Source organism: Dermacentor albipictus, chromosome 1 (genome assembly GCF_038994185.2).
Source record: "Dermacentor albipictus isolate Rhodes 1998 colony chromosome 1, USDA_Dalb.pri_finalv2, whole genome shotgun sequence".
NCBI lineage: Eukaryota > Metazoa > Arthropoda > Arachnida > Ixodida > Ixodidae > Dermacentor > Dermacentor albipictus.
In genome coordinates this window covers 136,954,750-136,977,987 of record NC_091821.1, presented here as the reverse complement: position 1 = coordinate 136,977,987, position 23,238 = coordinate 136,954,750, and the positions used below count along the sequence as shown (strand labels likewise).

The 23,238-nt window shown below is 45.7% G+C and overlaps 1 protein-coding gene and 1 pseudogene across 2 annotated transcripts in view; both read left to right on the top strand.

Moving 5' to 3' along the window:
• LOC135911797 (annulin-like) overlaps window positions 1-23,238 on the top strand; it is an 86,081-nt gene that overhangs the window by 51,252 nt on the left and 11,591 nt on the right. For both annotated transcript variants that reach the window (XM_065444137.1, XM_065444138.1), the window contains exons 3-12: window positions 8,738-8,950; window positions 12,505-12,647; window positions 15,543-15,681; window positions 15,832-15,950; window positions 16,917-17,027; window positions 17,164-17,338; window positions 17,766-17,904; window positions 18,050-18,156; window positions 19,596-19,761; window positions 21,265-21,344. In XM_065444137.1, coding sequence (XP_065300209.1) covers window positions 8,738-8,950; window positions 12,505-12,647; window positions 15,543-15,681; window positions 15,832-15,950; window positions 16,917-17,027; window positions 17,164-17,338; window positions 17,766-17,904; window positions 18,050-18,156; window positions 19,596-19,761; window positions 21,265-21,344 — 1,392 coding nt within the window. The remainder of the gene's footprint in view (window positions 1-8,737; window positions 8,951-12,504; window positions 12,648-15,542; window positions 15,682-15,831; window positions 15,951-16,916; window positions 17,028-17,163; window positions 17,339-17,765; window positions 17,905-18,049; window positions 18,157-19,595; window positions 19,762-21,264; window positions 21,345-23,238) is intronic.
• LOC135911833 (U2 spliceosomal RNA) lies at window positions 14,860-15,035 on the top strand (annotated as a pseudogene).

Below are 23,238 nucleotides of genomic sequence, written 5' to 3'. Positions count from 1 at the left end.
CATCTTTGATTGTTCAGTTAGGGCGGTGAGAGCAAGTTCGCTAGAATAGCTCTTGCGGAAGCCGATTTGTAATGGTGAAATAATACTAAATTTAGATAGGTACTTAGTTAGGCGCTTTTCTACCAGCCGTTCAATAACTTTGCTAACAAGGGGTAGAATGCATATTGGCCTAGAATTAGTAATCAAGGCATGATCACCCTTTTTAAAAATACTGCAGTAATTCTCCCTTGTTTTAGTTCTTGTGGGAAGGTTCCAGTATTGAACATTATGTTAATAATTATTGCGAGAACCTCTGAGATTAGGTGCGCAATTAGCTTGATGTGATTCGAATGCATATTATCAAGACATGCACTGGTTGCCTTTAAATTTTTTGTAATGTTTTCTATTTCCTGTGGTGTGTTTGGAAACAAAAAGAATGAGTGAGGTAGGCGTTGCATTAAGTGGTTATATTGCGTGGGTATATGCGAATCGCTACAAAAGAAATTCTGCAAAAGCATCGGCAATATCTTGAGGTGGTATACGCTCCGCCGTTATGAATAATTTCTTTTAAAATATCGCGATTGTTTAGCCTATTTAAAACATTATTTACCATCTTCCATTTCTTACTAATGTCTTATCCGCTTTCTAATAATTTTTTCTCGTAATAAAGTTTTTTAGCTTTTTTTAGTTCGATAAAAAGAAAGTTGGAAAATGTTTTATACCCCGTCCAGCGGGCCGAGGATGCCGCCAGGACCCAAGAACTCCTGGCCGTCACCTAGGCGGGGCCTTTGGCCCTCCCCACCAACTCGCAGGGCACACAATAAAGTTCTTTCCTCCTCCTCCTCCCTAGCGAAATTGTCGTTAAATGGCCGTAGTTTCGTTTTCTTATACAGATTGTCTTTTTTGCGAATCAAGGCTAGATATCTGACAGCCAAGGATCCTGTGGGGACGCAAACATTTTTGCATTCGACTTTGCGGGTGTGACAGTCAAAATACGATTTTAGTACAGGTATAAAGAACGAGAAGGCCACTTGTGGATCTTTCATATCTGCTATAGAAGACCAATCAGCTTGGCTCAGTGAATAAATGAAAGCTTCTTCGTCAGGTGTTATCTTTGTGTAAGTGGCTTTGACAGTTTTCATTATTCTGAAAGCGTAAAAATATCGGGTAGTGATCAGTCAGATTTTGTAACGCGACGCCTGCGTCTGGTGGAGATAGCAAATTTGAAAGCGCATGATCGATTATTGTACGATCTTCATAGTTAGTGCACCGCGTAGGCACTTTTATTACGCATTCATAATCGAAGCTACTGAAACAATTTGAATATTGTAAGGCGTAGGTAGACGGAGCTATCTTCGCGGTTAATGTTAATGTCGCCAATAATTATAACGTTTTTATTCTCGTCTGCAAGGATACCCAGCACGTCATGCACTTGCAGTATGCAATTTTTCCAGAGAAACCAGCTACGCCGAGATGTGCTCTTGGTTGCCCAACACGCAAATGAGCTGGCAGAACTGACTTTTAAATATAGAGGCTACAAAGAAAGGCTATTTGTGCTGTATTAGCAATTCGCCCGCTTACAAAAAATGACTGCCGCGGTTTATAAGACTGTTTACAAGATGACTGTCGGTGGTAATGCCATTAGCATTCATGCAATGCAGTGACACGCCTTATTGCCGAAGACACGTTTACAAAGAATATGTAGTGCTAATTCTAAGCCCTCCGTGGATTCGGGCATATGCGGCTTCCACTGCCTCCGGCATGAGCCCACTTCGCTAAGCCACTCGCTTGCCAAAATCGGCTATGTGCATGAAGACATGACGACGACGCAATGACGACGATTAATGACGAAGAAATTCTGACGCAACCCTTTCTCGATCAATGTAAACATTACCATTTCGATTAGTACTGAAGCGATTGAAAGCAGAATGATGGGTGTAACGTTAAGGGGACAAGAAGAGAGCAGATTGGGTGAGGGAACAAACGCGAGTTAACGACATCTTAGTTGAAATCAAGAAAAAGAAATGGGCATGGGCATGGGCATGGGCATGTAATGAGGAGGGAAGATAACCGGTGGTCATTACCGGTTACGGACTGGATTCCAAGGGAAGGGAAGCGTAGCAGGAGGCGGCAGAAAGTTAGATGGACGGATGAGATTAAGAAGTTTGCAGGGACAACATGGCCACAATTAGTACATGACCGGGGTAGTTGGAGGAGTATGGGAGAGGCCTTTGCCCTGCAGTGGGCGTAGCCAAGCTGATAATGATGATGAATCTAGCGCCGCGCCGCACTGCCACCACCGAAAGGCATCACGCATGAGGCGCGCACTGCAGCCGGGCTCCTCTCTCGCGCTTCCCACTGGACATGCTGCGCCTTCTGGTGGTGCCGCCGCAAACTACACGCGTGGCGCCTTCGTAAATGCTTATTCAGACAAGATTGTCTCAGTATAGATGTCCCAGGATTTACTCTGCCCAGCACCAGAGAAATTTGAAATTAAACTGAGAAGTGGCCCATGCCCAGTGGAAAATATACATTTGCACATACCCAGTGGCTCAAGTTGGCGTCAAAGGGATTCATTTAAGAGCGGCACATACCGACAGGCACATACCCAAGGACATAGTGGGCTATAGGCCGTGACCCATGTTGGTCCAACGGTTGGTTTCGAACCAGGTTCCCTGAGCACAGCAGCTCAGTGCTGTACCTATTAGACCATGGAGTACCCAGCGAACCAAGTTGGCGGGAAAGCGGTTGGAGACCCGGGCTGACAAAAACATATTCCCCTAAAGTTGGTGACGTTCTCGGAGATTGCAAACCACATTGAAACTCACTCTAATCGCTGAAAGAGACTTCGTTAGTCAGAAAAGACGCAAAAACGAACAGACGAGTGGCGCCGCCGCCTTGAAGTGCCAGCACCAGCTCGCCGTATAACGACGTCACAGATTTTGACAGCGTCTGTGCGGGTCCAGTTAATTTTTAACTGGTAAAGATGGACTACAACGCATCTAAAAAAAATTCAGACTGAACTTAGCAAGTTTCAAGAACTTTTACTGGGCCACAGATAAGGAAAAATATTTTGAAATTCGTGAAGTCACGCTGACGTACCGACGTCGCAAAATTTACATAAATGAAAATTTGGCCTTAATTTTCTCTTCTAATGATCACTCTATGACTGCAAAAAGAAAAAAGAACATGAGTTCTGAATTATATTTTATGAATCTAAACTTCTTTAGATTTACTCTTTATTATCCTTTAAGATAAGATACGATTGACGAGGGACAATGTTGTTGCTGTGAGACTGGAAATTGCTTGTTAGGTTCCTTTTTCCGCTCGATAAGAAGGTGTTATACGAGGCCAGAAATTCCACATGCCGTCCTCCCGTCGTGCGTGAAAGTGCACATAGCTTGTGCTGAAACGTATCGCAGCTGCCGCAAACGGCGTCAGGCGACGACAAAGGGCTGCCGCTGTTGCCTCGGGCGAAAGCGCTGACCCCTGCCGGCCTTGAGGGGACACGCAGGGAAAGGGAGTGCATTGCGCAACGGCGCTCCTTTGCGGGAGTTCCGGGCCGCTCCAAGAAGTGGGCCTCTCACGATCAGCAGACACCGCGCGGCCTTGGCTTCGCGAAGAAGTGTGCGTGCGCACGCAAGCGCTGTCTGCCCCCTCACGCACGTAACACACACGCACACGCCTCCCACGTCGCCGATGGACGGCTGCGGAGATCATGCCCACACGAGACGCGTCGCTTTATTCTGCGATCGCCCCTGACGGCCGATTCCGCACTGAACGGAGCTCGGATGCGGGTCAGAGATCGGAAATCAGCTGTGTGGACTCGCAGTTCCGAACGGCCGCAGGTGGGACAGCCGTAGACGCTTGCATGCACCGTGTATGCACATACGCACACACCTCAAGGAACTGCCGAGCCGTGCCTTCCATCAGGCGGGGCACCGGAACCAAGGCATTCCGTTTTCTTTTCATTTGTCTCTTACTGGATTTATACCTTTTCCTCGTTACCTTGTTCGAGTATTTCATATAACGCAAGCCCTTCGAGGGCCAGCTGATGCCCTAAACACAAAAGATGAACGGACAAAGCACACATTGTGAAGAATCTTCGTGAACCTGCTTTTGCTTGTGGCGTATCGTGTTGCAAGTGACTTTATTCGTGTGCGTATGCCGCTGTGTCGACATCCGGCGTGTTAAGCTCAGCCAGGCCTTGCTCAGAAGAAAGAAAAAAAGTCCTAAATATAGCCACCTGAGAAGAGTAGCGCACCGCTATCGATATATATGTTTTTTGCATTGTCTAGACGGAATGAAAGCTCTCAGAGGGCCGACCCGTTTGAGCAGCGATTCCGTGTATATAGGCGATATCCAGTTACGCAGGTCCTGCTGTTTTCAGGTCGTTTAATTGCAAAAGGCGGGACATATACATATATATATATATATATATATATTCTTCTTCTTCTTCTCGTTTATATATATATATATATATATATATATATATATAAACGAGAAGAAGGGGGGTTAACCGAGGGACCCGATAATTATTAATCATGTAATGAGAAGCCAACAAACACTGACACCAAGTACAACATAGGGGAAATTGCATGTGCTTAATAAATGAAATAAAGTATAGTAAATTAATGGAAATTAAAGTGGATGAAAAAACAACTTGCCGCAGGTGGGAACCGAACCCACAACCTTCGCATGTCGCGTGCGATGCTCTACCAATTGAGCTACCGCGGCGGCGTTTCCCCATCCACTTTCTTGGGTATTTATGTGTACTAGTGGAACCCTGGGAGTGTTATTCAGCGCCCCCACTCACAGACCTTGGCTGTGAGTGGGGGCGCTGGCTAACAATATATATATATATATATATATATATATATATATATATATATATATATATATATATATATATATATATATATATATATATATATATATATATATATATATATATATATATATATATATATATATATATATGTATATGTAGCCAAACTTCGAAGTGATATACACATAGTTTTCTCTTAGAGCCTCCTTTCAGCGACAATCCGGACTGATTTCGCAATGAGTGCTGCCTTATGTAATAAAGCGTACGCTGTCCAAAGCAGTCCAAGCTGTGTCATGCCCCGCGATGGAAGCGCAGCAATTTACCTCCATCGTTCTATCAGTCATTGACGCGAGTTCAGTGACAACGCAGACCCTTCCTGTCTTAAACGTCCGCCATGACAAATGTATGCCACGAACAGCTGTTGTCGGTATCGACTGGACATCTGTGCGTTGCGTACACAATGGGGCTTGTTTTCGAAATGGCCTGTCTCGCCAAACTCAGGCATTGATATGACAACAAACACACGTGCGTACCGTCGAAAGGCGAAGGCTGCCTGCCTAGCCTCGCATTGACCTTGAGTGATCAGCGAGACGCCTGATCGAAGCTTATGAAGTTCCAGCGCTCTTGGCTTTTGTTCAGGAATACATGTTGAGTACACAAGAGGGGTATAACGGCTCTGACTCTGCGCAATTCCGTATGTTACAGAGGCCGCATTCACAAAGCTTTTTGTTTGCATGCAGTATTTGTCATTGATCGACCACACTCGCTAATATGTTATTACGATTGACAGACGACTGTTTTTAGAAACAGTTTTAGCGTAAGACACGCCTTGTCAATACCGACCGAGAGCTTTTGGTATCCTGCCCATTGTCTTCCTACTGCGCGAAGTTAAAAAAAAGTTACCGTAATTTAAATGCTGTAAGTTAATTAAAATACTATAATCCACTGTATTTTTGAATTGCCCGTGCTGGGATTAGAACGCAGCGTGTGGCGGCACCAGGCCGCGGTAAGTGTTTCGGAGTTTGATCGGCGTAGGCCACGTGTAGATTGTAGGTGCGAGTTGTGCTCTTAAGAGGAAAGGAATTCTAGGTCGCCTAGCTAAAAGACTTCACGTGAAGAACCCGAACTGGGGTGGTGAGAACTTCGACAACTATCCACGGCGAGCAGAGCAGGGCGGTTCTAAAATTGCTCCGGACGTACCAGTAACGTTGTGAAGGCATAAGTGTCCAACCTGTCGTATTGAAACAATTTCGCAATTGGAGCACATATTCTAAAAGTGCCGAATAGAATACAATAGAATAGAATAGGGAGCATTTTCACTCAAGCGCTCTCGGATTATTGAACGCATTGTTAAATGAATTTAACTCGTCAATACGCTCCTGATATTTAAGCTTGTCTGAAAATATTTGATCATTTTCTTCTAGCTTGGGGTATGAATAGAAGAAGAAAGAATTGTAGGCATAATTAACAGTGCCCTTAGAAAGTAATTTACCCTGTTAGTGAAGTTTCTTGCAAACAAGAAAACATGGAAAAGTGCAGAAATACGAATAAAAATACTTCTGCGGCTTTATTGGAGCGGGAATAGCGAAATAGCGTGTGTATACAATAAATGAACGGAACTGCAATACGCCTAAATACGAAAAAAACAAGTCGTTCGTGTCGCATACACGGAAACCCAGAGGCAAACACGTAGTGTTTTTTGATACGTTATAGCATCCAGAGCTGGGGCTTCCTAGAATATGCTCGAATTCTAGCACACAGCAGTGAGGGTCTCTTGTTAAATCGTGCTTACATTATGCAACGTGATTGGGCCCGAATGCTTCTATGGCCACTTTCATGCTTGACTGTCTACGTGGAGTACAAAAACAAACTAAACCAACTCTCCATTTCGTGACGTGTCGCTCACTCACAACGGCTCAACTTTGATATTGAACATCTTAAATAGGTCTTCCTTTCTTTTCGCAATGATTTGCGGGAATAAAACAATCCGAGGACACCTTAACGGTTAACGCCGCTTAACGGTCCTTCGAGTCATGAACTCCTTGCACGCTTGGTACGTTTTGATTTGGCCTCAACCGAGGCGTAGTTAGAACGCAGGCGAGAGCTTGCACGGACAAGCAACACGCGGAAAAAAAAAACATTTCATCAAAGCGACTGTAATGCTTTCGCATTCCCACACGTAAACAGTCTTGAGTGTCTCTGCCGAATCCTTTTTCTTTTACAGTTCAGTAGGAACGACTTCTTTTTTAAGAGGGGAAGAAAATATACACACGTCAGCGGAGTGTTAGTTTGGGCTTCTTTGGTGCATACGTGGGGTAAGAAAATCACAACTCAAGACCAGGACAACCGCAGACGACATGCGGGAGAGCTGACTGGCAATCGCAATGTTTATTTATGGTGAAGACCTATGCGATGATCGCGTCGTCTACGTATGTTGTTGTTTTGCACTGGGAAATGTTCGCATACACAGTTTCTCTTTTACTACGCACACTTACCAACTACAGACTTTACTCGAATTGCGTCACTATACATATGAATTATCTACCTGAGGCGGAGATCATTTGCAAGAAAACACAAAGTAATTCATTCACTAATTAAACGAATGAAATATTTAACATCCCAATTACAAACCTTATATAAACAGCTCATTCTTACATCAGATTTGAAAGAAACTAATAAAAATTAAGTTACAGGTTTCTACATTTCGAAAATGGCCATAGAGGGCGAAATAACTGGCATCAAATTGTTCGTTTAAATTTACCTCACTACATGCACTGCACCGCGAAGTGCAGCTCTCCGACCTTGACCCTCTGTGACGCAAATGAAGCTGCGGTCACACTTTCCTTTTCCCACGAACTCATTCGGATTGGTCGTTTGCGTGGCTCGCAGTTAGAATTATGACATTAGGTGTGTGTGTGGCGGGGGGGGGGGGGGGGGTCGTGATAGACCTTTATCGCGTGGAATGGCGAACCTTTATTTTACGCCACCTTTCTACGTCACGGAGGGGCTGCAGACGGTTAGCCGTGCTTTGCGGGGACGCGCCCGTAATCAGTTAAGTTGAACGAATAATTTGACGCCAGTTATGTTGATTCTCATGGCCGCTTTGAATTGTAAAACACCGAACCGCATGCTTATGATTATTCCCTTCAACATTACAGTATAACATTGTGCTTATTGTTTGTAACTAATAATTTAATTTATGTAATTAGCGTATGCAGTGAATGGATTGCGTTTTTTTTTTTGGTGTCTGCCTGAGCCGATGATTCATTTGCAGTCACATGATTCGAATAAATTTCGGAGGCTTTGTTTAAAAAAGTGTTCGAAGTAATACAAACAAACAAACAAACGCGTACATACGCACACGCACGCACTGTGTACGAGACGCATCTACAAATTAGGCCTGAGTTTGTGTCAGTAACTGGAAAAGAGATAGTAAAAATCGTTTGCTTAGTCTTCCGAAATAACAGGAATGGAGGCTGTCTGAACAAAAAAGCGATTCCACATTTTTTGTGTGCTTCGACCCGAAGTAACGAACAATGAGGCTAGAGAAATCATCGGGGAAGGTAACTGTTAGTGGACGAAGCGACAACTTCTCGCAGGTGGGGGCAGGGTCTGTGACAGTCTTTTTGAAGGAGTGTTCGCGCACTAGGGCTACAGGAGCTGAGTTCACAAAACTGAGGGATCTCTGCCATTGGCTGACCGCCTTCGCTAATCTTATGCCCAGCATTAAGACTGACTGGAAAATAGTCTTACAAATATTTCTAGCGCAAGAACGTTTTCTGAATACGGGCCAAGGTTTTATACCTTCTTACTTTTTTTTTTTGAACCTATACTTCTTTGTCACACCTACGGCCCGTAGGTGTGTTGTATACGGTTGAATGGGGAGTGCGCAGCTCACTTCTAATGCGAGACACTGCCGCTGTTGCCCAGAGGGCAAGGGCGACAGCATTGTGCAGGTGCGCAGCGTGGACCTACGCGTGGCTGACAACGCCGAGCAGCACCGCACCGAGAACTACGAGCTGACCAAGGGGAACGACCCGGTGTTGGTGGTGCGCCGGGGGGATCCCTTCAGGCTGGTCCTCGAGTTGAGCCGACATTACAATGACGACAGAGACACCCTGGCCTTCGTCTTCACCGTCAGGGGTGAGGCCGCAAAACCGCGCTGTCTCCCTGGACAGAATTCGCTAAGCTTTTCGTTCGTAAGAACTGTTTATCATTGGCTGGGCACTTTCGCTATTATGTTCGCTTTTACGACTCGTCGGCGCCTGTTCTTACGATCTTTAGCGTGCAAACTATCCTATGAAAATAGGCGCTCGTCTTTCTTTGGCTATAGGACTCGAAAGGGCCCTCCTGGAAGTTATTGCGCAACTTAGCTGCTTCAAAATTCCAGTTTCTCGCCTTTGCTGCAGCATCCTCTTCCACGTGCGTCCCGTGCGTGTGTCCACAGAGCCTGTAGATTTCAAAAGATTGCTACAGGCACAGTAATTTGGTAGTGAGCTACAACTTTTCAGAGCTATGACTAGTAATGACTACATTTGACATAATTGCTGTCTCGCATGACGTAGAAGTATTTGCTTTTCGCAAACCATCGTTGCAAACAAAGGAATGAAGTTATAGGGCTGAACGCTTCACAGAGAGCTGAATCTCGGTACGCACTGATATAGGGCTTCAGGAGCGCCTTGTACGATATAAATAAAGAACGGAAGTAATGGCGAGGTATACGCTGGCGGGTTTCTGAACGGGCGCGATGCAGAGGGAGAACGTGACAAGCACCGGCTAAAATCTCAACCAGACGTACGAGCTGGAACGCGTCAGCACGCGCTCCATCGCGTCTACGCGCGTTCAGCGTAAGGCAAGGTTTCTGCATCGCTTGTTGACGCCTGTCGGCGTCGAGATCTATACTCGGTTTCATACTCAACGTGCAACGTTATGGAAGCTACGGAAGAAGTTCGGTCACCAAAAAATATATAGCGCTCCGCGCGTTCCGTTCGTGCTTCGCTGCGCGATGCGTCTATGCCACCGGCGTATGCTAACGCTAGACGCGTGAGCGTGCGCATAGCTGTCTGAGCGATGGCGCAGCCCTGTTGTGTGATGTAGTGGCTGAGAAGATAGTTAAACAGGCGTGGCATGGAACGGTTGTTGTACGTATGAAGTTGTTGAGGGTCATCGTGCTGAGGTCGCTGAAGGGATAAGTGTCGGCCAAGGCAGCGTGAAAGCTAAAACTGGAGATCTAGAAAACTGAGCCCCTCCTTCCTGTGCCGTCATCTTTTCTGTCTTTTAAGGTGGTTTCCTTCCCCTTAAAGAGCAACTCCGGCGTTTTTTTAACCATATTACGATATTGTCATTCTCAAATGGCATTGGCAGTCCTGCCACCGGTTGGGTGGTTCAATTTGCTTAGAAACTCATAATCATTTTAAATAATCAGTAAACGAGGTACCGAAACCGCAACGGCTAGCTGCTTCGTGTAAAGTCAGCATGAGTCAATGAGGCCAGATCCCACACTCTAGCATAATGTAAACACACACCATGCGTGCTAAACACGCAGTACACATGGTGCTAACGCTAGGAAAAGCCAAGCTGACGGTGTCTTCTGAGGGCGGTGGTTTCAGCGACAATTTCAGCGACGATGTGGGCGCTTAAAGGCCAGAATACATGGAGCGAACTTTCACGACGAAGTTCGGGCGGCAGAAAATCAGCCGCGGCGCGACACCGTATGTTCGTCGGGCTGCGCTACATGGAACGAAGACACGGCGGCCGCCGCCGGCGAGCCGCTGCGTTGTTATCAGTGTGGCTAGACGAGGCAAAAGCGCTGTAGTGAAACGCATGACAAAAAAAAAAAAACTTTAACGGCAACTATTATTGCTTTTGAATTGCGGAACACTCTAAACACGCGTAAAATTTTGTTTAAATGTCCCACAGGATGGCACGGTTCTGAACAGCCGAAATTAATTTGTCGTTAAATTCCAGCCGCGTCTCTTTGGATACCATGAATACGAAAAGCGGGAGACCAGCGTGAACGATAGAGCGGGATCGGGATACACGGACAAGCGGGGAAGCCAGGTCGGAAGTCGGGGCGGATAGTGAGACCTGATTGGCTCGCTTTGGGGCGCCGCTCGTTTGCCGCTTCCGGTATCGCCGACGCCCGACGAACTTTTCTGCGCCAGCTAGATCGGCGGCGAACGACGATTTCTCCGCCGCCGCGCGTCGCGCTTCCGCCGCCGGGCGTCGAACGCCGACTATTCGTCGCATATTCGCTCCATGTATTCTGGCCTTAAGGGCTGCCGTTTGCTTCCGACCATCCGCCGCGCGAGGCTGACGTGCCCCAAGCTCAACGCATTGTGCTGCGGCAAGAGGAAGAGAAGCACCGGTTATCACGCCGGTCAAAACGATGATTGTCGACCCTTGCCTCGTAGATAAAGGAATCAGCTTCGTTTTCCTCAGCGAAGTGGTGGTGTAGTCTCTGACGTCACAACCACAGGTGGGCCAGTAAAATGTCATATATTCGTTGGCGTGGGCCGGGAGCACGCAAAAATGTTGAAAATTCATTTTCCGGAAAACTAAATGACCTGCAGTCATAACGTTCGGCACAGAGAATCAGAGTGTATATTCAAAACAACCTATATTGAACATTGACAAATCGCCGGAGTTGCCCGTTAAGCACGGGGAATGTCGCAGATACCTAAGTTTCAGCTGGCCGAGCTTTCAATTCAAGACCCCCCCCCCCTCCCCCAATTCCTCCTTCAATTTTACTTAAGTGCCATCTATGTCTGGCCATACTCGCGAAGATATCATTATGATGACGATCGCTGTCATGAGTGGAGGTCATCGAAGCCTCAGCAAATTATGAAACGCTGCATACGTAACACAAGTTTTGTGAATGCGTGACCTGTAGGAAACTTCGCTCCCATTCTCAAAACTTCCTACGTAACAGTATTTCCGTATATCTCGAGTTCGTTCACACGCCACCTATGACAGCGATCGGCGTGATGATCGTTGCGCCGATTGCCGCTCACGGATGGCATTTACGTAAGAGGAGTTAACGAATACACCCTTGATAAAGTATCTTTGGTCACAATAGGTACAACATATAGTAAACATTCACCACAATAAGCAACAGTAGGTAACAAAATATCTTAAGCTGCTAACGCCGACTTTATTGAACGAATTTGTTAGAATTTGTTAGAATTTGCTTATAATCCCAGATTTTTTCCCTTGGCCTTTTATACACAACTTCCGCATGGAACAAAATGCACACGCATTTCGCATTTCAGCTGCAATACAACAAAGAAAAGGCGAGAGTTTTCATCTTTTTTACACAGCACCACAAACGGTTTGAACAGTGGCATCCACGCACGCAAGGCACCCGTCTGCCATTACGCATGCGGTATAAGAAAGGAGAAGCCTCGTCTTAGAAAGGGACAAGAAAGCGCTTTGACCAACCTCAATCCTGTCATCGTCTCTGTCGAAGCCGTGCAGTAAAGGTGCTGACTGTACTGATGAAATGCGTGCTTCGCGAAACACTGTGATGCCTTAGGCGCCAAGCAGAACGCAACAGAGAACGGACAACGGCGCCCGTCGGCCCTCTTTCTATGGTGTTCCACTTGGCACCTAAGACATCACGAGGAATTTATATCAACCAGCCCAAATTTTCGTTGTGCTTCGCGAAACGTCTTTTGTGTGCGTGTGTACATGCGCAGGCGAAGAGGCCCCGTCCTACACCAAAAACACCGTGGCTGTGGTGCCCGTCGGCTACCGGTCGTCCACCGAATACTTGGGAAGTGGTGTCTCCTCCTGGACGGCTCTCGTCACAAGCGCTCGCGACAACGTCATCGACGTCGAGGTAGAAACATCCATTATCCGATCATGCACTCTCTTAACTTCATAGTTATAATGTAGTGTGTGCGAAGTGTGCGAATGTGACTGGAACAACCCTATAGGTGCTTGTGATTTTTAGAATTCTGAAACACACAAAAAAAGACAGAAATAATAAGAAGAATAATTTAAGGCATGCGTGCTTAACGAAGAGGACATGGTTGTTTACAGGTGGCGAGCTAATTTGCCAGACATTGTGTCGCGAGAGAAGTCTAACACGCACAAATAATACACAAGACAGGACGTACCAGGCTAGAACGGAGCAGAGACACTAAAGATAAACATTATTTAGCTATGTTTGTAAATTACCCTTCTACAATACCAAAAAATTCACCCCTACCATGAAAGGAGGCGTGATAAGCCAGAAAAGAAGCAGCAAAAGACGAGTGGCGACGCCGCCTTGAAGTTTCCCCAACTGCTCGCTGTGCCGTTATGACTTTTGACCGCGTCTGCTCTGGCCTTGTTAAATTCTTATTGGCAAAAATTGACTACGTTGTTATTGTAAAAATAAGGTAGTCACTGAACTTAGGAAGTTTCAAGAACATTGAATGAGCCGCAGCAGCCCAAATGCCAAAAAAAGAAAAAAAAAACTTTGAAATGTGTGACGTCACAGTGACTTACCATCGCATGGCTTTTGGCACGAAATTCGAAAAATTGAGCTTTTACTGTAATTTTCTCCACGATAAAACAACCATTACCGCAATATCAACGAAGATAGAGTTCTTCAAGAATACTTTATCAATCTAAGCTGACATAGGCGTTTTCTTTCAGTGTCCTGTTAATGCGGCAGTATGAGGTCAAATATGCTGGGTGTTTCTGCGAAGACTTTCAGTAATTAAAAAAAATCATTTGTGGCAGATAGCGCAGTTATAATCTTCGATCTGGATTGCCCAAACAGGCGGACATTATCTGGGAGATAAATCGAAATGCTTAATGAAATAATTAGCAAAAGTTCACTAATTATATTTTAACCAATTACTTCACAGCGCATATTGCAATTTATAAATTGTAGCCTGGAAGTTCGCAAGGTAGATATTGTTAGATAGGTAGTAGATTGGAACGAATTCTCAGGATTGCACGAGTTTCGAGATATTGATTCCCGAACATTGAGAAGAAATACATAGGCAGCGCAGTTACTTTCGTGTTTCAATGCACAAAACAGCGTTTTGGTAAAAAAGTAAGTGGGACGACAGTGCATTTTTACAGCAAGTTTGGTGGTGCATATCTCATTCAAGCGGATATGCCTTACAGTCCCACAAGCTGAAATTTGTAAATTGCACTATGTGATAAGGTAATTAGTTAGGAACCTAATTATTGAATTACTGTTAATTAATAGATTAGGCATTGCGATTTATTGTGCAAGTAATGTCCGCCTCTTCAAGTGCACCAACTCAAAGAGCAGAATTGCGCTATCTGCCACAGATGACTTTTTAAAGAAATTCTGAAAGTCATCGCAGAAACAGCTGGTACGTGGATCTGAGAACAAGACTGGACGCTGTTGTGGGAATTCACGAAGTCACACAGGCTCTTTAATACGCCATGGCGAGAAGTTGGACATTTGTCCTGAAGAGAACGATAAACGCTCATTTTACGCCTGTATCATCATTATTTCACATTGCGAAGCGCCTTGAATATCGACGTTATCGATTAAAGAAACTCAGTGCCATTCCACTCTGTGAAGGTGGATAACCAGCGAAGCTGTGTATGTGGACCGCTTAATGGCGAATTGTGCATTACTGTGCGTCAAACCCCGTATGCGCACAAATGGACTACGAGGCACGACTATAGTCGCTCGTCCACGATGTTGAGCCTCGGAAGATGATGAGGCACCGGAGGGTATACACACCCATGCATCTTTGCAAAACGCGGCACGATACCTTTTACTAACGAATCCCGGCACGTAGAACAAACGTGCGCCTCACCGCCCTCCGTGGGCACACACTGCTTCACCGTAGCCAAGGTTGGTTCCCCACAATTGGTTTCAACCTGGCCGTGGCTCCGATGAAACGTTCCAAGTTTTCGGGATCTGAGCCACATGGAAGGTTCACGTTTCTTTACGCCTCGCGGTCCTGGCGGCCAGAACGCTTACGGGACCGCCACCACGAGGGGGCGGAAGGAAAGGAAAGGAGATACGCGAACGCTTGGAACGTCGACAAAAAGAGGGTGGTGCGAACGCAGACATGACCAACGCGGGTCAAAGTATAGTATCTGTTCTTATCAGCTTAATCTGATACGGGTTGTATTTGGACCTAAGATATTAAACGTATTTTTGTAAGTTCGCGGAGTGCTTAAATCCTGCTTCACCTCCACCGCGGTCGGCCCGGTATTGCGCATCTTCGGGATCGGCCCACCTATGCGGAGAAATTGTCGATCTACACGGCTCGATAGACGTACGCATTTTTCCCCATAACCTAGCCATATACAGCTTCGCTGTAAAAAAAAATTTTTTTTTCCATAATGAATGCGGACAGGAAAAGGCCTGGTACAAAGTTGAAAAATTGTGTCCTGCCCTCTGTTTTGTCTCGTCTTTCTTGCATTTGTGCTGCTATACTACTACTACACTATTTCTACCTTAACCAAGAATAAGGCTATAGCAAAGAGAGAAAGCGAGGGAGAGATGAAACAAATGCTTCAAGGCAGAACGCGACGTAGTCGTCTCCCAGCAAGTCGTACGCCGTCAAATAAGGATTCGATAGTAATTCGCAGTCTTCAGTCAACCATTTTCCAATTGAGGTGCTCGCTCGGAATACTTTATAGTTTTTTTTGTTTGTCTTGCTGTTGAGCCAAATTATCGATATGAAAAAGATGAACAAAAGATAAGCACCGTCAACGTGGTGACTACACGCATTTTGCACGTTTGCAGATCACACCTCCTGCCAATGTCATAGTTGGAGACTGGATCATGGACATTGATACTAAGCACCGTTCTGAGAACGACAACACTGGATTCCGATACACACACAAGGACCCAGTTTACATTCTCTTCAATCCTTGGAACAGGGGTAAGCACCGAGCGTTTGAAAGTGCAAAACGCTGTTAGTTCTGTGTTTAAAGCAATTAAGCTAATTTTGTCTCCTGGCCATATGGAGTTCGCTTACACGGTTATTCTGTCGTGCAATTAACGCGTGAGAACCTTGCACTGTTTTCTGCAGCCGACACTGTGTACATGGACAATACCAAGATGCGGTATGAGTGCGTTCTAATGGAAAGTGGCCTCATCTGGCGAGGAAGCCACAGCAGACTTAGGCCTACCGTGTGGAGCTACGGCCAGGTACGGCAAAATAAATGAAGACAGCTCATTTCTATTGGCATAGTATATTGCTAAAAACCTGAGCAACGCCCACTTCTCTTTAGGTGCAGTGAATGTCTTTAATTGCCGCTAAAGCGGCTTTTATAAAAGCAAATTCATTTTCTAGAGGATTCAAAGGATGGTGCGGTACCTTATGAAAGAAAGGTATCACCAGAAAAAAATGAGCAATCAAGGCTTCCTAGTGATTACTTCTGTACCAAAAGTGTATTAAGAGGACAAACCACTGAAAGTGCGACCCTGCCTTTTTTCATTTAACTGAGAACCAAAATCGAGAAATAGATTGTTTGACAAACGTGTCGTTGACTTCTTAAACCGCGCTGGGCCGCTGCGAATACGTTTTGATTTACAGCTGCATTGTGTCGTAGGACTATGCCTAATGTTAACACATGCAGACCAATACTTTGGTGAATGGCGTTGCTGCGCCATGCAACTTGTGCGAGCGCGTGGTATACTTTCAATGCTTCATATCGTGTTTGTTCGAGATATTTCTTTACTGAACGCTGAAGCCAAGACAAAAAAAAAAGCAATGCTTAACGGTGGAAATTTCGCCTCGATAAAAAAAAATAATTTGCTGGCTTTATCGTCCTGATACTGCGCATTAGGTTATGAGGGGCGCTGTATAGTGAACAGCTGCGGGTTAATTTGGACCACGTGGAGTTTTAATGTGCATTCAACTCCAAGTACACGAACGTCTTTGCGTTTAGTGTCGGTCGATAAGGCAGTGGGCATTGAAGCCGCGACCTCGCGCTCTGCATGCAGCACAACGCCATATCCTCTGAGGGTAGTTTTCACTTGTTCTTTGGAGGAGTAATGTAACAGCCGCAAAAAAATAATCTTGCGTGTATACTGAGTTCGGTCAAGTGACCCATGCAGATTACAAATACAGGATCCAATTCTGGCTTTCTTTGCTCCTCCTCGGTGGCTCAGTTCGAGAAGAACGTGCTCGAATGCTGCGTCTACCTGCTGCGACACGTGGGACGGCTGGCGTCTCCAGCGTGTGCGGATCCCGTAAAAGTTGTCAGGCACGTCTCCGCGGTGGTAAGAGCCAGCCTGCAGGCTGAACTATAACCTGTTTCCAGTTTTTTGCAGCCGCGAAGTACTTTACACAAAACTTCGATTGCTGTGCGCGCCGCGGCGCCACAAATTGCCGACCTTGGCGCACACGTCATTCCAGGTCAATGCTCCGAACGACGAAGGTGTCATCGTGGGCAACTGGACAGAGAAATTTTCAAGCGGCACACCTCCAACAGGGTGGACAGGGAGCGCCTCAATATTGCAGCAGTTTTACAAACAAAAAAAGCCTGTGAAGTACGGCCAGTGTTGGGTCTTCGCAGGCGTAGCAACCACTGGTGAGAGTTATTCTTCCTCTATACTCTCTGGTCTAAAGCCAATGGGTGCAGATGATGCTTTCTAGCAAGCATCCTGCAAAACTTTGCTTTAACCGAACGTTAAGACCTTATAAGCAATTGATGTACGTCCACAGTTTTTACTCGCAAGAAAGAAAAAGCATAGGTCTTAGATTTATGAAAAGGAAGAGCGACATGGGACAGCCTATCTCAGCTATCAATTGCTCACGATAACAAACAAACAAACAAACAAACAAACAAACAAACAAACAAACAAACAAACAAACAAACAAACAAACACACACACGCACGCACGCACGCACGCACACGCACGCACAGAAAATGCCGTAAGCACGGCATTGACACCAGGACGGTGAAGTACACCACACTGCAAGCACTGTGTCCTGAGATGCTAATGTTTGCGCCGCAGTGCTTCGGGCCCTGGGCATACCGTCTCGGCCAGTGACAAACTACTACTCGGCCCACGACACGCACAGCAGTTTGACTGTGGACCAGTTCTACAACGACAATGGGGAGGCCATTGAAAAGCTGAACAAGGACTCGATCTGGTACGAAGTTTGACTGAGGATGGTCCTTATGTGCACAGCGCACGTCCCATTATGATTAACTGTATTCCGGGCCGGGTAGCACTGCTTATCTATTAAATCCATGTTTATAGAGGAGTGGGCCCAGCAAAGGTATGCGACTTTTCAGGAACTTCCATGTGTGGAACGAGGCGTGGATGACGCGGCCTGACCTGGAGCCCGGAGACTACTCTGGCTGGCAGGCCATCGATGCCACACCGCAGGAAGCCTCGGATGGTGAGCCGCGCGCGCAGTGTTGGTACAAACCTAGTTAGTGACTCTGAGGTCGTGTAAAATGATGTATGGGCAGATAATGTACGGCATTTACGCAGAGAGCTTGGGACAGGACGAAGGACAAGTCGATTTACTCTAGGGCTTTTGACACTAAAGGCAAATATTAAGTCAAGTTTAAGGGATACATTAGTGCTCGAGAATCTCTAACGCGTCAATATTATCGCGAACGGAGCCTTAATAATCGCGAAATTGAGGTAAATGCAGGACATGGTTAGAGATTCCCCCGGGACATTCAAGCACTTGCCCGATGACGAAAGCACTCCTCAATGAAATTCTGTCAATAGTACTCAACCATTAGTTGCAAAAACATACTTTCATTGTATTATAAGGCAAAATAAAATAGTACTTGTCTAATTCTATTTCATTTTTTTGAGAAAGATAACCCGTTGACAACAATTACCGTTGACAACGAAAGGTTTCATTTTCGCTCGACTCCGCGCCGCCAACGCTTTCGCGTTTCACTAGTTTCGTTATCGCGTAGTGCTGCGCAGGTTTAACCGGCTCGCGAAACTAGCACAAACTGCAAGCAGCAGGAAACTAAATTCCATGTGATGTCACGGGATGCCCGAACTGTCCACGCCACTTGACCAACTTTGTTTTTGTACGTCTCCGTTGTTTGTCCGTTTCCCTACTTCCACCAACCTTCCAATCGCCTCTTAGTAATCTCTATTGCGGACATGTTTACTGTCCCCCTGCTCTCGCTGAGCCCAAGGGCTTCAAGGAGGCCAGATGTGCCTAAATCGACCACAAGGCAGATATCTTCACATTCGAATAAAACGTGCTCCATCGTTTCCCTAGCTTTATCGCAGTAAGCGCATGTTTCTTCTTCCTTCTTATATCTCGCTTTAAAAGTACGTGTTCTAAGGCATCCTGATCTTGCTTCGAGAAGTAATGAGCTTCCCTTTGAGTTTGTCTTGGCTCGGTAGCGCCGTCTGTCACGCGGCGATTTACTCACCGACAGCACCAAAGGGTGGTGATGGCGTATGCAACGTCACCATTCCCCCCCCCCCCCCGCCGTTGGGTGGCGGGAGATTTGAATTTCGAAAAGGGCATTCGGACTCTTCAAATGCAATTTTCTCGTAAACTGATACGTTTCTTGGCGAAACACAAGCGTTGCGGAGTTTCTGGAATGATATTTAAACAGTCCACGTCGACTTAGTATTTGCTTTTAGTGTCCCTTTAAACTGTAAGATAACATAACACAGCTAAATTTGTAGGCAAAATGTGAGCGGCTACCACGGAGAACACCATCGCAGCTGCGAATGAACTGGCTTTCTGCGCGAGCATTTCGCACCTGGAAATAAGGTTACGACACAAGACAGCAGGGCGCACAGCGTAGCTCAGTTTAATGGTTCCTGCTATGTGGGCCTCGTATTATGCAGGCATCTACCGCTGTGGACCAGCTAGCGTCAAGGCTATCAAGCGGGCCGAGATTCTGAAGCCTTACGACGGTACGTTCATCTTCGCGGAAGTGAACGCAGACCAGATCTACTGGCGTTACCAGGGCCCAATGCAGCCACTCAAGCTCATTCGCAAGGCCACGGACAAGTAAGACGCCATAGTTCAGTAGAAACGGTCATACAAGGCCGAACACGGTGCCATGTGTTGGAGTCGGGAGGGCAGGTTAATATCTTCCGCGGTCTTTGGATTATGTCGGAAAAGTGCTCACCCGGGAGGAAACTTGCAGAAGGGGGTACTTCCCGCCTTCAGAACTTAATCCGGTTAGTGGCGTGATTCGGTAGATGCAAAGAAAGAACATTTAATTTAATATGAATGGAGGGCTTAAAGGGACACTATAGGGAAATATGATTTCACCTGTATTAATAGATTACCCAAAAACACATTAATTTACCCAAAACATTAATATAATACCAAAAACACCACTCTTACTGCGAGAAGAGGCTTGGTCATCCAAAAAAGGTGCCAAAACGAAAGACTGGTGGCGACATTGCCTTGAGGTTCCCGCACCAGTTGCCCGTGATATCATGGATGTTGAAAGCGTCTGCTAGATACTTTTTTCGGTAAACATTAAATACATTCTGTGCTAATTGGACCAAATATTGAACATATATGAAGTTTCGGGAACATTTACTGAGCCCTATTCAACCCAAATGCAAGAAAAAAGAAAAAAAAAGGAAACATTACGTGACGTCACGATGACGTACCGGCGCTGGGGTTCTCGCACAAAATTAAAAAAAAAAAAGAACTTGGACCTTCACTTCCTCTTCGGTATTCAACTTATTATCGCGAAATTGACAAAAATTGTCTTTTTCAAAGGAAAGCTACTTAACCAGTCTAAACAAATTTATTATTTCTCTTTAGTGTCCCTTTAAGAAGCACGACTTTGTAACGACTGCCTGTTGACCAAAGGCCGTATGCTATGCCACACCCGTTGACAAGAGCGAACTACTGGCATCAAGCGCCTGAACGTGGCAGCGCTATGAACGTCTCGTGCCGGTTCCACAAGCGAGCAGCGCGAGTGGGCGCACTTTCAGCACGATACACGGCACGTCGCTGGTTCCCCATCGGGCGCAGTCGAAATTTTCATTTGGACTGGTTTCATTGTGATGGAGTCCCACGACAGAAAGGCGGAACGAATCGGCGCATCTTCACACTCTGGCCAACTTGTCTGGCGCCGTCGGTCAGTGCTCTATGGCGAGTCATTTTGCTCAGTATGTTTCGAATCTCAACTGTACTTATTGAGCGTTACAGAAAGAGCATTGAAGATGTACCAAAAGAAATGTGCTAAACGCACATGTGTATGAACAGAGAGAAGCAAAGAATGGAGAGATAAAAGCAAGCAAAAATATTTTTAAGCGAGTAAATAAAGCAGATTCTTACATGTACGGCTCTATACAACAGACATGCCCCTATCAGTCAGGTGTGTCATAAATTTGGTTAATTTCGCCTTTAACAGGGCGCTCGCCCAGTCCGACCTTTTTTTCTGTTATATCGGGCGTTTTGAGCAATATGTGCGCCAGAATATTTCTTCACAATGCTTTTGCTATAGGATTAATCAGTGGTGCGTTTTATTTTTTTTCTTTCTTTTAGGATTGGACAGTGTATCAGCACGAAAGCCGCTGGTAAATTTGAACGCGAAGACATCACAGATTCTTACAAGCACCCCGAACGTGAGCTGGCTGACCTTTCTTCCTTTCCGCTAATTCAGCTGTATATGCAATATTGTGCTTAAACATGTCACTAGGTCTCATACGTTTGCCATGGAAACAGTACCGAGTGATCAACTCGACATGGCCAAACATAACGCAGCGTTTCTAAGCTCCTAGAGTTTATACAATTTAATATGCACTGAAGGTGCGGCTGCATGGGGGTGCGAATGGCGTGCTCTCAGCACTACACTCTCAGGCAAAGTTACACCCTTTGGTGTGTATCACTGCCACACAATAATCGTCATCTGCCTTGTTTGCGTTTCCTTTCTTGAAAACGCCGCGCCCAACTACTTTCCTGTCGGGAATGCTATGTCATGCTGATAACGCGCCTGCCGTTCGTTACTGGAAAGTACCGGGCTCGCCGCGTTAAAGGAAGGAAATGCGGACAAGACAGATGACGATTATTGTTGTGTGGCAAAAGGGTTTGATTTTGCTTAAAGGTAGGGGTGTGCGAATATTCGAAATTTCGAATACGAATCGAATATTTTCCTTATTCGAAGCGTATTCGATTCGAGCATTGCATATTCGTAAGTTCCCGAATGTTCGAGGACGGCCGAATAATGGTCGAAACGGCGAATATTCGGACAGACTGCGAATAATTTAGCAATTAACGAATTATATGCTTGCTCCACATTCTCCTAAGAACATGTTTATTCACTGAGAGCTTCACATGATCCGCTCATTATCTGTATGCTCTGCATCAAGATGGCAAGTTGGGCCAGTTTGTTGGGATTCATAGTAAGGTTCGTTACAGCGCAACACAAAAGAGGGACAAAAGAAGGTACAAAACGACGACACAGCGTTACAGCACTGTGATCGTAAGTGCTGTAACGAACCTTACTATGAATGTGTAGGCTTTGTTCCAGTCTATCTGCATCAGGCCCGTGAGACATGATCAGTTTCAATTTTTTTTACCAAGCTTTATTCCAGGGCTCTTTTATAACAATATATGATGTAATTTCGGGCTTTGTAAGTATGCGCAATAAAATATGCACCTAGAAAATGTTACCTGGACAAATGTTGTCACAGTGCATAGAGAGCCCTTACTTTCTGAACATGTTGAGCAGTCAATTTTCCTTCGCGATAATCTGTAACAAGCGTTTACCTGACAGAGCATTACCTGACATTACCTGAGTACATTGCCTATAATGAGTGCCTCTTCAACCTGAAGCAGCCTCGTAAAATGCAATATTATTTTTAAAAGGGTAATAAAGCTATTGTTCCCTCGTTTTGCAATTTTTTAATACTACACATATATTCGATATTCGATTCGATATTCGAAGACAGTTTTTCCCCTTATTCGTATTCAATTCGTATTCGAAAATTTCAATATTCGCACACCCCTACTTAAAAGTGTAACCCGCGGACTATCACCTGGTGGCGAAAGCGGACTTTTCTGCATAGCTCAAGAGTCTTGTGGGCAGCATGCCGTCAAGAGCAGGGCAGACGTCAGAGCAGAACACAATAAAGGTGACTTTTACTGTGCCCATTGAAGGGCGAAGGTGCTGAACTCGAAACCTTTTACGCCTCACGAAGGAGTTGTGACGTAAATAGACATTTCGTTTATTAAATTGAAGCTTTCTTAGTGGGCCCTTCCAGGCTTTCCTGACGGTGGCTGCTGCTGTCTTGCCGAATAGGCGCGTGACTCACGTCGCGTAGCATGTGCGCGTGAAACCGCGTTCACGCGAGAGCACTAGTGAACGCGCCAGTTTCAGTTGGACCATGGACGCAAGAATAGAACTGAAAAAAATATTATCCAACCACATTACCGCCGTCTTTTGCGTCCTACTTCTCTCAGTAGCCATCTGTCCGCCCCCCCCATTCTTTCCTCTACAAACACCACTGCGTCAGTGTC